Genomic DNA, 14,265 nt, shown 5'->3' with positions numbered 1-14,265 from the left:
TGCCCCATCCCCCGCATCATGCTGTCTCGAGGCATCTCTCTCTCTCTCTCAAATAAATAAAATCTTAAAAACTTGGGAATAATGGTTTTTGTGAATAGATGTGTACTAAGCAGGAGCTAAACTTACATCTATATTATAATTACAATAATGTGACCATCGTTTGTTTGGACCAAGGACAGGAAACGAATACAACCCGGAGAGATGAAGTGAGATGGATGGGGGATGGGCAGAAGAGTTGGGGGGTCATTGTGATGTGTTAATTGTTCTGAAAGCAGTTTTTCTCTATAGGTTGAGATCAGCCCTTTCAGACTTTTCAGTGCGGAGGAAGGAGAGGCCCAAATCTAGCCAAGAAAGCTGCAAGGGGAAGCCAGGGGTAACCGAGCCAGCAGAGAGACAAGTTAGAAGTTAGAGTCTCTTTCACTGAGACAGCTTTAAGGAAGAGAGGAAAGAAAAGTGGGCTTCATCTGGAGGCTTCATCAAAGACCTAAAAAAGCAGAGTATGGGAACAGGGAGGCTGCTTGGGCTCGAGCCAGCAGCCTCGAGTTTAGAAGCAGAAATGCCAGTGGAGTGTGTGTGAGTGTGTGTGTGTGTATGTGTGTGTGTTGGGGGGGGGGTTGCATCATATTTGTGTGAGCTTTCACGAGCTCCCTGGAAACCTGGCATCACCCAGGGTCACTGTACTTTGCAGCTGCTACCGCCCCCAAGCACAGCAAGGCATCCTCCTACCTGATGTCCCCTGCTCCCCCAAGTAACTCCTCACCTGCATCTTTCTCTTCACTGTGTCAAAAGGAAAGGAGAGGGTCTGGGTTACGGCAGCAGCCAGGCAGACATTGACGAAGTTCTGGAGGGGTGAGAACCGATCTCGGGGTCCATTCCAGAGTTTCTCCAGGTTCATGTAAACTAGAAGGGAGCCAGCAGAGAAGGGCAGAGCACCTGCGAAAAGAAGGCCAGGAAGAGGCTGCTGCTGTCTCCAGCGCTGCTGGCTTGAGAGCCTTGGGGAATCCCAGGCAAGTAAACAGGACTGGCTCCAGGCTCGTTAAAAGCACTCCAGCCAGAGCTGCCCGAAGCAACTTTTCTTCGGTGACAATAATGTGCTTCCTTTCGATAGGGGGTGTGTTATCTGTAAAATGCATCAAACAGTTCACTCAAGGTTGGCGCACTTTGCTGTATGCAAATTTTACTTTACAAAGAACTGCAAACAAATATCGGACTCTAGTTCGGGAGACACGTGTTGAACAGTGGCGGGGTGGAGGGCATTGATGTCAGCAAATTACGTGGAAGTCATCCAGAAATATGTAAGATGGACCGATGAATGGCCAGAGGGATGGACATGTACATGATAAAGCCATGTGTTAACTGGAGTGTCCGGATGGTGGGCGTGTGGGTGTTTTTGATTCTTGTAACTTCTGAGTGTACTGTCAGAAATTTTTAAAAAAAATAAAATCTTGGGGGGCACCTGGGTGGCTCAGTGGGTTAAAGCCTCTGCCTCCGGCTCAGGTCATGATCCCAGGGTCCTGGGATCGAGCCCCGCATTGGGCTCTCTGCTCAGCGGGGAGCCTGCTTCCTCCTCTCTCTCTGCCTGCCTCTCTGCCTACTTGTGATCTCTGTCTGTCAAATAAATAAATAAAATCTTTAAAAAAAATAAAATAAAATCTTGGGCGGGGGGAGATCACTTTCATAGAGGAAACAGGGAGTGGCACTTCACCAGGTTTCCAAGGCTAGGAGGGACTGGTCTCTGGCTGAGGAGGAGACAGTCTGTGCGAACTAGAAAGTGAGACTGTTCTGGTGAGCGAGGGCACTTGACCTTGTTTTGGGGAATGATGTGGCCATATCAGGGTCCAGGAAAAGATGTCAAGTAGGTAGTGCAGTTTTCAAGAAACTTCCAGAAACTTTGGGAGCTATCTTAAGTTTACAGAGGAGCTAAATTTCTCTGTCGAAATAAGACTTAAAAGAGAGGCTAGCATCAGAGGCTAGCATCAGCTAACTTTATCTTGAGGAAAAGGCAGTTATCTATTTAATAAACACATTGCAAATGAAGTACCAACCCCCCTGTTTACCTTCATTCAGAAAATATTTGTGGAGTTTATGTGATGTGCTCGGCCCTACACTGGGTGCTGGGAATACAAAGAGGCATAGGCTGATTCCTGGAGGAGACAGCTGATGTGTGTGCTAATTGGCCAGGGTGGGATGGCGGTACAAAGTGCTTTAAGCACACAAGGACCAGAGGGATTAATTTTACCTAGGGCATCAGGAAGGACTTCACAGAAGAGAAAACTTGCCCACTGGGTCTTGAGGATTGAGCAGGAGTTCACCAGACATTGGGAGAGCTGACAGGCAGTCCAGGCAGAGGGAACAGCAGGTGCAAAGGGAGTGGTGTTTCCAGGAAATTGCAAGTGTTTCTGGATGGCTGGGGCATGAGTGCCGGTGGAGGTGAGGGGGGCCGGGCCAACCGGGGCCAGGTGTGAAGGATCTAATGGTGTGTCATAAGGAATTTGGGCCTTTCCCTGTATCTCAGGAGTCAGGGAGGGCTGGAACAGAGGACAGAGGAATGAGGGTGGTGAAATGACCGCCTTTGGTTTCAGAAGCTCACCAGGCCCTGGCAGCAGTGCCTGGGACTGGGACCCTGTAGAAACCTCTTGTAAGTGTCTGTGGGAAGCATGAGGATGAGGGCAGAGGGAGGTGGGGAAGGAGGAGGGCAACAGATGGAGAGTGGAGTGGTCAAACTGACAGTACTTGGTGCCGGAAGCCAGAAGCCGGAAGCCACAGCGGAGAGAGGAGAGGAGCTGAAGCAGTTCTAGGTTTCTTCCGGCTTGGGCCACTGGGTGAAAGGCAGGTGATCGCGTTCTTTAGGGAACCCAGGAGGAGCAGGTGTGAGCCTAACGAGGACGTCGGGTTTAGTCTCGAGCTGGATGTGCCCTGGGAGTAGCAGGTGAAGGTGTCCAATAGCAGGTACTCGTCCTGCCATTGGGAATTGGTAGCAGTCAGTGGTTAAGACAGAGGGCTCTGGGGTTACATCGCTAGGTTCTTCCGCTTCCTACCTATGTGATCTCGGGCAAGTCCCTCAGTCCTCAGTCCCTGAGCATCTACTTCCTTGTCTGTAAGCTGAGGCTTCAGTGAGAAACTGTACGCCAGGCGTTCAGCACGGTGTGGGGCACAAAGAGAGCACCAGTAAATGGTAGTCACTATTGTTACAGAGGTCGGGAGTCCTTAGAGTATCATGATGCTTGGTTAAGTCATGAGCTTAGCTGAGGCCACCTGGGGTGGGGATGGAGGGTGAAAAGAAAGCCAAGGAAGGAGCCCCGAGGGAACAGTGACACGTGGGGGGCTAGCAGCGTCAGATCAGCCAGATAAGACAAAGCTGCCGGAGAGCTGGGAAAGACATCCAGGAGTTGGTGGGCTCCTAGAAGCCAGGCTTCCAGGAGAAGGGGTGGTCAGTCTCATTAGATGCTGCAACAAAGGTCCGATATCAGGTGAGAGTCTGCCGGGTTTGGCAATTGGGGGACTCTGGTGACTCGTGCATGTGTGGTCTTGGCAAAGGTTCCAGAGACCACGGAAGGTATGCTTGCTACCTGGTTGTGCTCACATATGTCTGTATGCAGGCCGAGTCTCTTTCCCGCAGTCAGATGGGGTGTGTGGGATTATCTTCCTATCAGTTTGGGCTGAGCCACCTTCACTCTCCCTTCCTCCCCTCCCTGGGATGTGATTGGCCAAAGTTAGGAGCGGGGTAGAGGGTATGTAGGCTAAGGAATAGAATGAAGCTAATTGGCTCCACATGGATTGAATCCACAGGAACTTGCCCTTAAAAAACCGCATTTAACTGGTTACAAACAAAGGTATACAATATTCATCTATACCAAAGAACATAACCTTTCTTTGGACAAGGTGAAAAGTTCCATCTTACCTAGAACAGTAAGGGAAACCCCTCGATACAGGGCTAGGAACCCTTCCTGTTGATAAACAGTAGAAAAAGCATGGAGGATCCCTCTGTAAGATGGTTCCAGCAAGTTCTGCACAATCAACCGGGTTTTGATGAGGTCTGTAGGGTACATCACAATGGTAGAAACCATGCCTGCAAGACTCCCAGCCATGATGGAGCTCCACTGGGAAATATGGCCCAGGTCATCCGTGAAGAGTATGACAAACCTAGGAGAAAAAAGGAGGAAAAACCCAAGAGAATCAGCTCTGGATTGTGCCTGAGTGTTCTATACCACTTCTTACAGTATCTCCCAGCATTTGGAAATGTTTTACAAAGTGAAAATTACTATATCAATGTATTAGGATTCACGAATAGCACATTCAATTCCACTATCTTAATAGAATTTCATGAGCTATAAGGAGATGCCTTTGTTCTTTATGTCTACCTTAAGTTCTTCCCACTTCATTTTGAGCATTTCCCCCTTTATCTGTGTAACTGTCAATCCTGGCTTGCTGGTGGGGTATAAATGAACAGGAGTACTTGGCAAATACTGAACTAGAATGTGCTCCTTTGGTTCTCTTGAAACTTAAAAGAAATGAAATTGCATGAAATGATGACTTTGAGCATCCTCAGTAACTAAGGTTTCTTTTTGTTTGTTTGTTTTAAAGCCTCTATGTCCAACGTGGGGCTTGAACTCACAACCCGAGACCAAGAGTCTCATGTTCTACCAACTGAGCCAGCCAGGCGTCATGCCCCTCCCTTCCCTCCCAGTAATTGAGTTTATTTATTTTTATCTTTTAAGATTTTATTTATTTATTTGATAGAGAGAGTATGAGAGAGAGCATGAGATGGGAGAGGTCAGAGGGAGGAGACTCCCCATGGAGCGGGGAGCCCAATGTGGGGCTCGATCCCAGGACTCTAGGAACATGACCCGAGCTGAAGGCAGACGCTCAACCAACTGAGCCACCCAGCATCCCCCCACCCCGCCCCAATAATTGAGTTTAAAAAATATCTTGGTTTGGACACCTGGGTGGCTCAGTCAGTTAAGCATCGGATTTCGGTTCAGGTCATGATCCCAGGGTCCCACTGAGCCTGCATAGGAGTCCCTGCTCAGCAGGGAGTCTGCTTCTCCCTCTCCTCCTTGCTCTGCCCCTCTGCCTGCTTGTGCTCTTTCTCTCTCTCAAATAAATAAATAAATAACATCTTTAAAAATATGGACTGGTTTAACAGTTATAAGGGAAGATGCGGCACCCCTGCTAGTTCCCTGGGAAATGACCAGTACAAACAAGATACCACTTCTCACCCAGCAGACTGGCAAAGATGAAAAAGTCTGACAGTATCAAGTGATGGGCAGGACACGTGGAGATGGAGATGGGAATGTTCCCATCTCCGCTGGCAGAAATGTCAATTGGTCCAGCCCCTTTGTAGTATCTAGCACAACTGAAAGAATGCCTCCTTTCACCCCAGCCATTCCATTTCTAGGTTCACATCCTAGAGGAGCTCTTGCCCACGCACACGTGCAGACAATACAACATTGTGTGTTCGTGTGAAAAGTCAGACAACCTAAAAGTCCATTCGTATGGGAATGGGTAAATTAGAGCAATTGTACAACTACAGCTACAATGAGCTTGAGGCTAGGTATTCATACAGATAATCCTAAAAGCATAAAGTTGAGCGAAAACAGCAAGCTGCAGGGTGACCTACAGTGTATGACAACCATCTATTTAAATGAAGAAACATACCCATAAAAGCATACCTTGTATTATTCATGGATGGATATAGCTACGTATTTTAAAAAGTGTCAACAGGGATGCCTGGGTGGCTCAGTGGGTGAAGTGTCTACCTTTGGCTCAGATCGTGGTCCCAGGGTCCTGGGATCGAGCCCCTCGGCGGGCTCCCTGCTCAGCGGGGAGTCTGCTTCTCCTTCTGCCTCTCACCCTGCTCTTGTGCTCTCTCAAATAAATAAATAAAATCTTAAAAAAATAGAGAAGTATTAAATAGGCCCTCGGGAAGATGGAGGGGGGAAGGAAATCGGAATGAACGGGACTTCTTTCTCTGGAACCTTTTATTTCTTTGTATTAAAAAAAGATACTTGAGGGGCGCCTGGGTGGCTCAATGGGTTAAAGCCTTTGCCTTTGGCTCGGGTCATGATCCCAGGCTCATGGGATCAAGCCCTGGGGAGCCTGCTTCCTCTTCTCTCTCTGCCTGCCTCTCTGCCTACTTAATGATCCCTGTCTGTCAAATAAATAAATAAAATCTTTTAAAAAATTGTTTTTAAAAAAAAAAGATACTTGAAGTATCTTTTATGCTGTCTTTCATGCTGTTACTTCAGGATGGTGGGTACATGGGCACTCTTCTTTGTGCTTCTTTACAGCGTTATAATGTGGCCCAAAACGGCTTTGGGTGGACTTTTCCAAATGCAAGCCAGGAAGACTGTTACGGTCCCTCTTTTTGGAAGCAGTCAGGACCAATCTCGGCAGAAATTGTTCAAAGGGCACTTTTACATTGTACACATTCCCTGCCCAGGAGGCAAAGGAATTTTACTCCTTGCTGATGAGGACAAAATCAAGAAGGGCTTGGAAACCAGGAAAAATAGTATTTTCTACTAGAGAATGGGATAGGGGAGAGGGAAGGAATAGTGAGGGTTTGAGTAAAAGGAAAATGAACAGGGCTAGGCTTAAAAAAAAGTATTATATCTTTTTCAAGATTTTACTTATTTGAGAGAGCGGGAGAGCACTCACAAGTGGGGGGGGAGGGGCAGAGGGAGAGGGAGAAGCAGACTCCCCGCTGAGCAGGGAGCCGGATGTGGGGCTCCATCCCAGGACCCTGGGCTCATGATCTGAACCGAAGGCAGAAACTTAAAGACTGAGCCACTCAGGCACGCTGTATCTTTTCAGACCATCCCCGGTTCTCTGGTTTTCAAGTCCCCCATAAAGAGGCGCATGTCCTGTTCCTTCAGCCTGGCAGCAAGCTGGGGCCCTCTGTGTGATAAATAAGACACGTGGGTATTCAGGTGAAATCATTTAAGGAGTCCTAGGACCAACCCTTTGCTCCCAAGTAAACACTCAATGATCACAAGCGTCTCTTTCAAGGGGTACCTGGGCGGCTCAGTTAAGCGTCTGCCTTCAGCTCAGGTCATGATCTCAGTGTTCTGGGATCAAGCCCCGCGTCAGGTTCCCCACTCAGCAGGGAGTCTGCTTCTCCCTCTCCCTCTGCCACTGCCCCTGCCCGTTCACTCTCTCTCTCTTCAGTAACTAAAATCCTAAAAAAAAAAAAAAAAAAGATAAAAGCATCTCTTTCAAGCTCTAGGAAAGTCTTCATTTTGTCAAACTATTGTTGACTACTGTTAACTGCACTAATTGAAACAGTCATAAAAGAAAAAAAACCAGTCATGAGTTAACCAGCTACTTCTGAAAGCTGCAGGTCACTAAAGCTGGGCCTTGCCAATGGGCCACTGGCCTCTCACTGCACGCTTCCATGTTCCTGCCTTTTCTCTCCCCCGGGGCCAGTCGAGTTGGAGGGGAGCCTGAGGAGGGGCAGGGGAGACGGAGGAAATGGACATGCTTGACCGGCCAGATGGTCTGCAGCCAGCTGGAACAATCCAGATGACGGTGGGAGTCTGAAATGCCAAAGAAACACCGTTCCTTCCCATCACCTCGCCTTCTTCCCTATCCCACTTGGCCACTTCCAGACTCATTTATCGAACTTCGACTATGCACTATGCACCACACAACTGTGCTCGCACTCAGCAGAGGTCCTAACGGAGCTCTACAGTCCTGCGAAAGCAGTTGGTGGAGAGGGACAATGGGAGAGGAACTAAGCCCTGGGTTCTCGGAACAACTTCATGGACGAGGAATAGGAACCCTGTCTCACGGCAGGTTGGTTTATAAAGTCGGGTCTTACTATCAAATAGACAAAATTCCAAAGAACCAAAGCAAGTCCTTTCTTCTCAGACTCTTATCATCCGGTAGAGACAAGGACCACCAACCCTTCCTCTGGGAACTGCAGAGTCAAGGCAGGTGACCCTAATAGGCCATCAGTCATCAGTGATGTCATCCTGCCCCGCCCCGCCCTTTCAGCTCTTGTCTGATTGGCTGGGGTAGCAGTGTTCCCCTTTCTGCTCTTCCCTGCCACCCCCGCCCCCCATGCACAGCTTTTCCCAGAAAGACTGGCTAAGCTGGTGAACAGCAGTAACCCCTTCCTTTCAGCCACAGGCTATCACACACCCCCGCCCCGCCCCCACCCCTGGTATCCGGAGTTAGGACTGCCACCCAGCTGAACACGAGCTCCTGGAGTGGTTATACAGTAAGAAAGTGGGGCTGGTTCCGAACTATTCCAGAGCTGCAGGGACACCAACCAACGTTTATACAGCTCGACAAACAGTTGTCCAGTAAAGCTGGAGGAAGATCCACTGGTCGATGGGTCTGACAGCTGGCCGCTGTGTTCCGCTCTATTTATTGCCAGGGCCCAGCTCCTAATAGACTCTACCCAGTGGATTTTTGATCATAAATCCAAGGGAGCAGACGTATCAGCATCACAATGGTGGGCAGAGCCCTGGACTAAGAAGCCAGAAGACCCGTTTCCAGTTCCAGCTCTGCCATTAATTCTCTTTGGGGACAAGTCAATTAATCACTCCATTTCCTGAACATTCTCCATGTTTACGCTTTGTTCAACCCCCCGATCCTGGGCTGTATACCATTACCCTCAGCCAACTGTTTCTGCAAACTCACAGCCAGGAAAGAGTAGAGATGAGTTAGTGTAAGGATGGACCAGTGGTATCATCTCTGTGTAGGAAGGCTAGCACCATGATTAGCCAACCACTTTGCTTTCTATGCCTAGCCATTCAGTGAAATACTCCCTTTTAGTTTCCAGGAGGAAAATAATCTCACAGGAAACATTATTAGCAAACTTAGGCCTGGGAACTCTTTCTTCCTCTCCCAGTCACCAGCCACCAGTCTGCGTCAGGTGCCCGCAGCTGCCACATGGACCAGTGCAACAGGTTACTAACTGGCCCAGCCACCCCTGGTCTTCCTCCTCTCTAGTCATTGTACCCTGCCACCAAGTGACAGTAATTCCTGTTGAGTTGCTCTAATCATCACCTCCCCACCACCACACCCCCTCAAAAATCTCCCACAGCTAACATTGGCCACACTGAATGAAGTCCAAAGTCCTTAACCGGGCCCTCTGAGATGGCATTCCAACCTGCTTTTCTGGCTGGACTTCCCAATGCTGCTGTAGACACACCCTGTGCTCCAGTCCTGCCGCATATCTGCCCACCTCTGTGCCTTGGCTCCTACGCATTCTCCCCAGACCAAAGCCAGGTGGTTTTTCTCCTCTGTGAGGTCCTCACATCTTCTCCTCCTCATCAGAAGCATGAATCTGTTTTCTTTTAAATATTTCATTTCTGGGGCACCTGGGTGGCTCAAGTTGGTTGGGCGTCTGCCTTTCAGCTCAGGTCATGATCCCGGAGTCCCAGGATCGAGCATGGCATCGGGCTCCCTGCTCAGCGGGGAGTCTGCTTCTCCCTCTGCCTCTCACCCCACTTGTGTTCTCTCCCTCCCTCTCTCAAATAAATGAATCAAATCTTTAAAAAAAATAAAGATTTCATTTTCAAGTAATCTCTACACCTAATGTGGGGCTTGAACTCACAACCCCGAGATCAAGGTGCATGCTGTACTGAACGAGCCAGCCAGGCGTCCTAGAAACGTGGATTTCTGTAGCACTCAGCCACATGCTGTGGACACAATAATCTTCCATTCTTCTGTTCCTCTGTAAGCCCTGGGGCCCCGGGAACATGCCCCTTTCGTCCCAGCAGGTACTTAAGGAGGCCTGGCTGTTATTAGTTCCAAATGAACACAGAGAGAAACGCAGCAGGGTGTAGTAGAGTTACGGATTTGGAGGCAGAATGTCAGCTGATGGGGCTCTCAGCCCTATCACTGAGGAATGGTGGGGCCAGTCTGAGCCCAATTCTGTATCTGGAAAATGGGCACGATACTTCCCACCAGATGGACCTTACCGAAATCCAATGATGTGCCCACACCCAGCCAAGGGTAACTAAGCGGTGATGGCTATACTGATCAGCTTGATTGTGGTGATCATTTCACCATGTATATGCACAGCAAAACATCAAGTTTTATATACTTTTTTTTATAGGTCAAGGACATCTCAATTAGGCCATTAACAAAACCGAATGATGTATATATACTAGGCAGTGTCGGGGCCAAGGACAGGCCTCCCCCATGATGGGCAACAATAGTGTGGTGGAGATTATCTTGAGCAGAAAACAATCAAGGCCCAAGACTAGGGCAGAAACTCTGACCTCCCCGCCAACAGCTTGAAAAGCCTTTAGAGGACCTGCTCCAGGAAGACCATCAATAAGGCAAGAATTAGGGGTGGTAGGGAGGAGTTTAGCAAAGGTTAAAATTCCTCTCTGTTCCTTGTTTCCGAGTGGCCCAGCCAACACTTACCAAACATTTGCTCTCTTTCATCCTGCTGTGATTTGCATTCCTTCCTTTTGGAGTCCCAGACCCCTACCTCCTCCTCCTTCGCTCAGAAGGACACCTATACCTCCTTTTGCCTGTCTTGGGAAACTCATATGTGTGTGGATTGCCCATGCGGAGGAAATGAAGTTTGATTTTCTCCCGGGAGCCTGTCTCACGTCCATTGAATTCGTCGTCCGACTAGAAGAATCTTGGACAGAAGAAAAGCTCTTCCTCTCAGGCGGTGATTACCCGACCAGCCACAATACTGAAACCCGCCTGTAAAGTTTGGTCTCCTAATCCTCGGCCTACATTCCAAAGGCAGATTTCCATACCACCTTGTGGAGAGAACTGTTTACAGACATCAAGCCAGCTGTTGCTGAGGAGGAGGAAAGAGAGCCTGGAGACAAATGCCTCAGGATCTCCCTACCTTTCCTCCTCAGGGGCAGAGAAGGGAACTCCTCCCCAGCCTAGGTGAAATGTGGGCTGGCCAAGAAGACTCGTTTCAGTGAAAATGCAAACATCTCTGAGCTCTGAAGGACCTTTGAAGACTCATCTGGCATTTGCATGTTTAGATAGCTTCGGAAGAAGCAGCTGTTGTTGGGAGGTGAAAAATGCGCAAAGAATGAGGCCAGTGGGCAGAGGGTGGGGTGAGGCAGTAAGCTGGGGGACCTCTGTTGGGCCCTAAAGGCCAAGCTTCATTGGCGGGGGTGGGGGGGTGGGGGGAGCTGAAATCTGTGGCCTTTTGTGGCCATGGGTTGCCCCCCCCCCGCCCCCCTCCCGCCAAGCACTTTCCTCTGAGGCTTTGCCGACGACGAAGGCACAATTGCACACATACACCTTCCGAATGGTCTCTCTCCTGAGCCAGCCAACGCAACATTTCCAAGTTAGTGGAGGGTGGGAATGGGCAGGAAGCCGTCCCTCCCGACAGGTCTTCATTCCTTCCCTCCCCCAATCTCCTTTTGCCCCATTCCCCCTCCTCGCCGGTCCAACTCCGGGATCCTCTCTGCGCCGGGGGCTGCGCTCCGCAAAACGGCACCCGGCGGGCCGGGGAGGCCCCGCAGTGCACCCCAGGGCCTGCGCAGGTGCCGCGTCCTGGCCCGACTGCCCCGAGGGGCTCCCGCGCGATCCGGAAGGAGGTCGCGGCTTGCCGCGAGGCGCCCCCCCCCGCCCGAGGCCGAGCCCGAGCCCGGGAAGCAGGGCGGTGTCGGCCCCCCCCCCGCGGCGCCCCCTCCCCTCCCGGGCCCGCCCCGCCGCGCCGCGCCCGGCTCTTACTTGCGGTAGGCGGCGAGCTGCACGGCGCTGCAGGGGAAGAGGCGCAGGCACGCCACCGCGTTGCCCTTCCACAGGGCCCGGGGCCCCTCGGCGCGCCACACCCGGAGCCCCGCGGCCCACGGCCCCCAGGCTTGGCCCCGCGCGGCGCCGACCTGGGCCAGCACCGTGGCGAGCTCGAGCGGCGCGGTGAGGCTGAGGCTGAGCGCCCCCGCCACGCCCGCGCACAGCAGCCGCTGGCCGCCCGTCAGCCGGCTGTCCCGCCGCCACGTAGCCATCCCGCTCCGGCCGCCAGGGCCCGGCACCCCCCCCTCCCCACCCCGACCCCGGGGGACCGCGTGGCTCGGGATTGCGGCTCCCGGCGGACGGCCCGGCCCGGCGCGACGCGCGGCTCGGGGCCCCGCCCGACGTGGGGCGGGCCGCGGCCGGATCGGGAAGCAGGCTGCTCGCCCGCGCGCGGGCCTCGGGGTTGGGGCTGGGGCTGGGGAGGCCGCCCCGGGGCCGAGGCCGCGCCCTTCCCCTGGGCTCTGCGGCGGGCGGTGTTCTGTGAGCCCTGGAGAATTCCAGGCCCCGCAGGCTCTGCTTCTGGCTTCCCGCGTCTTCCGCGCTCCCCGAGCCCTCGCCGCCTCCCCTCTCTTGTTTACCACCCTTCCCTCCTTCCACATTCCACCCCTGGCCTGGGCTCTCCTCCCTCCGATCCCAAGAAGCGGCCCAGCCGTGCCAAGTGCGCAGGGCAGGAGGGGAAAAGAAACCTCTCACGCCGCGGCACCTATCACACTTGTCCAGCATTGGGCTTCCCGTGCGTGAGCTCACTGAATCCTCAAGAGAGCCCTTAATGGGCATGACCTCAGCTACTGCCCTCGGTTGGAGAGGCTCTGGCGGTGGTCTGGACCCTGGAACGTGCCTTGGCATCTTGGCAGCTCAACAGCTGTGTGACCTTGGGGGAGGTCACTCCAACCCCTCTCTGTGCCTCAGTTGCTTCATCTATAGTTTCTTCCTCTAGGGGTTGTTGTGAGGATTAAATGAACAGTGACACAGGTCAGCCCCAGCAAGAATTTCCGGTCCCCTTCCAGGGCCTTCTAGACTGATTCAGAATCAGATTGACAGGAGGCAGATGAACAGGAGAAAATCAAATGGAATTTTATACACACGGGGAAATCCACACAGACAGTGGACATTTCAAAGACAGGCAGAACAAGGTATCCAGGTCATCCTGAACTAAAGGACAGGTGGGGAGGGGTTTGGGACTTCACAGAGGAATGCGCTTCCCGGAACAATGAAAAGAAGAGCAGATGTCTGGCGCTGAGATGTGTGCCCTGCCAGACAGATGTGTCACTCAGATAAAATTGATCTCTGGTCATAATCCTTATTCTGGAAAAGACCCCCAGTGTAGATTCTTCTGTGCAGTTAAGGGAGGGGCAAACCCATCTTGGGGCAGCCGGCCAGTGGCCCCTCCAGCACTATGTCCGTAGCTCTGATTAGATACTACTTTGCAGAAGAGGAAGGCAAGACAGAGGGCTTGGCTTACCCTGGGTCACAGCTGCAAGGGGCAGTCGGGATTCAAATCTAGATTGATTTTACACCAACCAGCGGCTGCGCTACACATCCCCTGTGACTGAGAATGTAACTCAAGCAGGGACCTTCTCAGTGGCCCTGTCTGCTTAAGAGGACAATGGAGGCAAAGAAGGGCTAAGAGTGATTTGGCCAGAGTCCAAGAAGAATTTTGTTAAGTGAAACAGAATTCCAAGTGTCTCCCTGTCTCTGTTTTTGAAAAACCACCTTGATAGTAACAGTGCAAGGCAAAGGGGCCATGAGCAGTCTGTGAGGGCGAGACACCCCGGCACACGGTTGCTTTGAGGCTTATCTGGTTATTTCCTCCAACTGACTAACACACAGGACGATAAAGGAACCTTCTCTAGAAGGTGTCCCAGGGCCCAGATTCACAGGACTGGTTCTGACTCTGGATGCCTAGCTCTGCTTTCAAACATTGGAGAATGCTGACTTTTCATACTTCGTGACTTCTGTCCTGCTGTCAGCGGACTTCCCAAGCTGAGGGAGGTTGGAGAAAGGAGGCTTGCGACTGTGGACTTGAAGAGGCCTTGAACTGGAACCTGGGGCCAACAGTACCAGGACCTTCAGGTAGCACTTTGTCCTAAAGCTCCTTTCGCCCTGAGAATGGAAAAGTTGATGCAGCCATCCCATTGTATGGAGATTGGCTCAAGTCCCTTTTTTTCCTTTTGTTGCAAGGCAGCCTGTGTGAGGGGTTCACTGCCCCCATCCTGGGGACCGGGTATGGACATACTTTTCCTTAGCAATGCTATTCTTTTCTGTCCCTCATGAATAAGATTGTTCCGGTGAACCAGAGGTAAGAACCATTTTTACTTTTCATAGCTGTGGGCCAGGAGAAATCAGGAGCTGGTGGTTTAAAGTAAAAATGTATATATTTGTTTTGCTATAGGTTCAACAATTAAAATGAGTAATAGGGAAGTATATAGTTATTGCCTTCTGTCTTTGTAGCAGGGCGCTAACGGAATGAGGTGTGTTCCTATTCTCAGCGAGAGCCTCATTTATTTGCTAACCATAGAGAACTTATGTATA

General features: G+C 51.3%; 1 protein-coding gene across 3 annotated transcripts; it reads right to left on the bottom strand.

The window, feature by feature from the left end:
* Positions 1-607: 607 nt before the first annotated feature.
* LOC116863080 (solute carrier family 25 member 43-like) lies at positions 608-11,945 on the bottom strand. 3 transcript variants are annotated; one of them, XM_032850576.1, is made up of 3 exons: positions 11,671-11,945; positions 3,902-4,143; positions 608-933 (listed from the first exon to the last, which is right to left on the bottom strand). In XM_032850576.1, the coding sequence occupies exons 1-3, from the start codon at positions 11,943-11,945 to the stop codon at positions 692-694; spliced, it is 759 nt and encodes a 252-aa protein (XP_032706467.1). In that variant the 3' UTR covers positions 608-691. The 3 variants fall into 3 exon arrangements, with proteins under 3 accessions (XP_032706467.1, XP_032706469.1, XP_032706470.1); XM_032850578.1 differs by lacking the exon at positions 608-933 and adding an exon at positions 2,475-2,964; XM_032850579.1 differs by lacking the exon at positions 608-933 and adding an exon at positions 2,475-2,958.
* Between the last annotated feature and the right edge of the window lie 2,320 nt (positions 11,946-14,265).

Source organism: Lontra canadensis, unplaced genomic scaffold, assembly GCF_010015895.1.
Source record: "Lontra canadensis isolate GAN:19392208 unplaced genomic scaffold, GSC_riverotter_1.0 scaffold510, whole genome shotgun sequence".
Taxonomy (NCBI): domain Eukaryota; kingdom Metazoa; phylum Chordata; class Mammalia; order Carnivora; family Mustelidae; genus Lontra; species Lontra canadensis.
Note: the sequence above shows the minus strand (reverse complement) of the source record. Positions and strands in the feature narration are given on the sequence as shown.

What these genes read in the sequence shown, in the direction of transcription:
- LOC116863080 (XM_032850576.1), bottom strand. Translation starts at nt 11,945, where the DNA reads ATGGCTACGTGGCGGCGGGACAGCCGGCTGACGGGCGGCCAGCGGCTG. An exon ending in CAGCTCGCCGCCTACCGCAA is followed by an intron (nt 4,144 to 11,670) that starts GTAAGAGCCGGG and finishes TTTTTCTCCTAG; the next exon opens with GTTTGTCATACTCTTCACGG. An exon ending in GGTTTCCCTTACTGTTCTAG is followed by an intron (nt 934 to 3,901) that starts GTAAGATGGAAC and finishes TTCTTTTCGCAG; the next exon opens with GTGCTCTGCCCTTCTCTGCT.